At 49.8% G+C, this 1,603-nt stretch overlaps 1 protein-coding gene across 1 annotated transcript in view; it reads left to right on the top strand.

Annotated features, from left to right (window-relative positions):
• Positions 1–1,603, top strand: part of KANK4 (KN motif and ankyrin repeat domains 4) — a 44,894-nt gene that overhangs the window by 22,507 nt on the left and 20,784 nt on the right. Inside the window, exon 6 of the mRNA XM_012807188.1 lies at positions 267–354. Coding sequence (XP_012662642.1) covers positions 267–354 — 88 coding nt within the window. The remainder of the gene's footprint in view (positions 1–266; positions 355–1,603) is intronic.

The following is a 1,603-nucleotide window of genomic DNA, read 5'->3' as shown; positions in this document are numbered from 1 at the left end:
CCTGTCAGGAATTACACTCGGGCCCATGCCCACCACCGTGGTTACCTGCTCTGGCCCCTGACAAACGCAGGACAAAGTGGTCAGTGTGCTTGATTCACTCTTCAGAAGAGTTGTGGGGATGCTGTGGCCACCCCCGATTTCTCGGGACTGCCTCTGTCCTGCAGTATTTGAGCTGCTGAGAAGTGAAAGAGGAGTGGAGTGCAAGTCTTTCTTCAAATCAGCATGGAGAACCTTTCTATAAATGTTTATGTATCTGTTTCCTTTAGATGTAAACCCTCAGAAGAATTTCTTAATGCATGCCGGACCTTGAGCCAACATCTGCCGGAAACTGGGACCACCGCCGACCAACTCTTGGTACTCTGCGTTTTCCTTGTCATATAAAGGCTTTCCTGCAGTTAAGCCAGTTAAGCCATTAGCTGGGACTGGGTGACTTTGGCACCTTGCCTGAGGCAGTCGGGGTGTTCTCTGGCTAACCTGACCATCGGTGGGTTGGGTGGAGGGAGTGAAAGCAGTGGGTGTCTGCAGGAGAGCAGGGGGACTCCCACATCTCATGAGCATAGACTCTGGATATCTGCCAGTGTGGCTCAGGTTCAGAATTGACCCAAGGTCTGAGAGTACGTAGGTACAGAGGAAAACACCAACAGAGTGGGAACGGTGGGTTCTGTTTCAAGGACCCTCATCTGTGAGACATGGGAGAGTCAGCTGAATGCTCAGGACCAGGTTCCCTCAGCAGTAAAGTGAGGAAGGCAGCCTGCCTCCATCCCTACAGGCACTGACGCTTAATTCTGTGGTCGGTGCTCATCAAGAGACCAAAAACAAGAAAGTATGTGTGTGTTCCCTCACACCTTCACGCCCGCAGAGATTCAAACATGTAACCACTGGGATCTAATTTCTTTTTTTTTCTAGACAGTCTCACTTTGTCACCCTGAGTAGAGTGTGGTGGCATCACACCTCACAGACAGCATCATCAAACACTTGGGCTGAGGCAATCTTCTTGCCTCAGCCTCCTGGGTACCATGTTTCCATGAAAATAAGACCTACCCCAAAAATAAGCCCTAGCAGGATTTCTATGCATTTGTTAAATACAAGCCCTACCACAATAGTAAGACCTAGTGATGAGCGTGGCTATGTACTATATCTGCATAGCCACACCATGCATTTTGGTGGAGAGGAAGACATCTCCTGAAAATAAGCCCTAGTGTGTCTTCTTGAGAAAAAATAAATAGAAGACAATGTCTTATTTTGGGGAAACATAGTAGCTGGGACTACAGGCGCCTGCCACAATGCCTGGCTATTTTTAGAGACGGGGTCTTGCTCTGGCTCAGGCTGGTCTCACTCCTGAGCTCAAGCAATCCACCCCACCTCAGCCTCCCAGAATGGTAGGATTACAGACGTGAGCCACTGTGCCCGGCCTAACTGGGATCTACTTTCAATCAAGGGACACTGACACAGACACATGTTCCCAAGTTCTGGGAGCACAGTAAGGCCCACAGTGCAACAACCTGTATGCAGTTTTAAAAGCCATTTTGGGCTCGACACCTGTGGCTCAAGTGGCTAAGGCGCCAGCCACATACACCTATGGTGGCAGGTTCGAATCCAGCCC

Source organism: Otolemur garnettii, unplaced genomic scaffold (genome assembly GCF_000181295.1).
Source record: "Otolemur garnettii isolate 467f Iridium unplaced genomic scaffold, OtoGar3 scaffold00066, whole genome shotgun sequence".
NCBI lineage: Eukaryota > Metazoa > Chordata > Mammalia > Primates > Galagidae > Otolemur > Otolemur garnettii.
The sequence above is the reverse complement of the archived record's forward strand: the minus strand, read 5'-3'. Positions and strand labels throughout refer to the sequence as shown.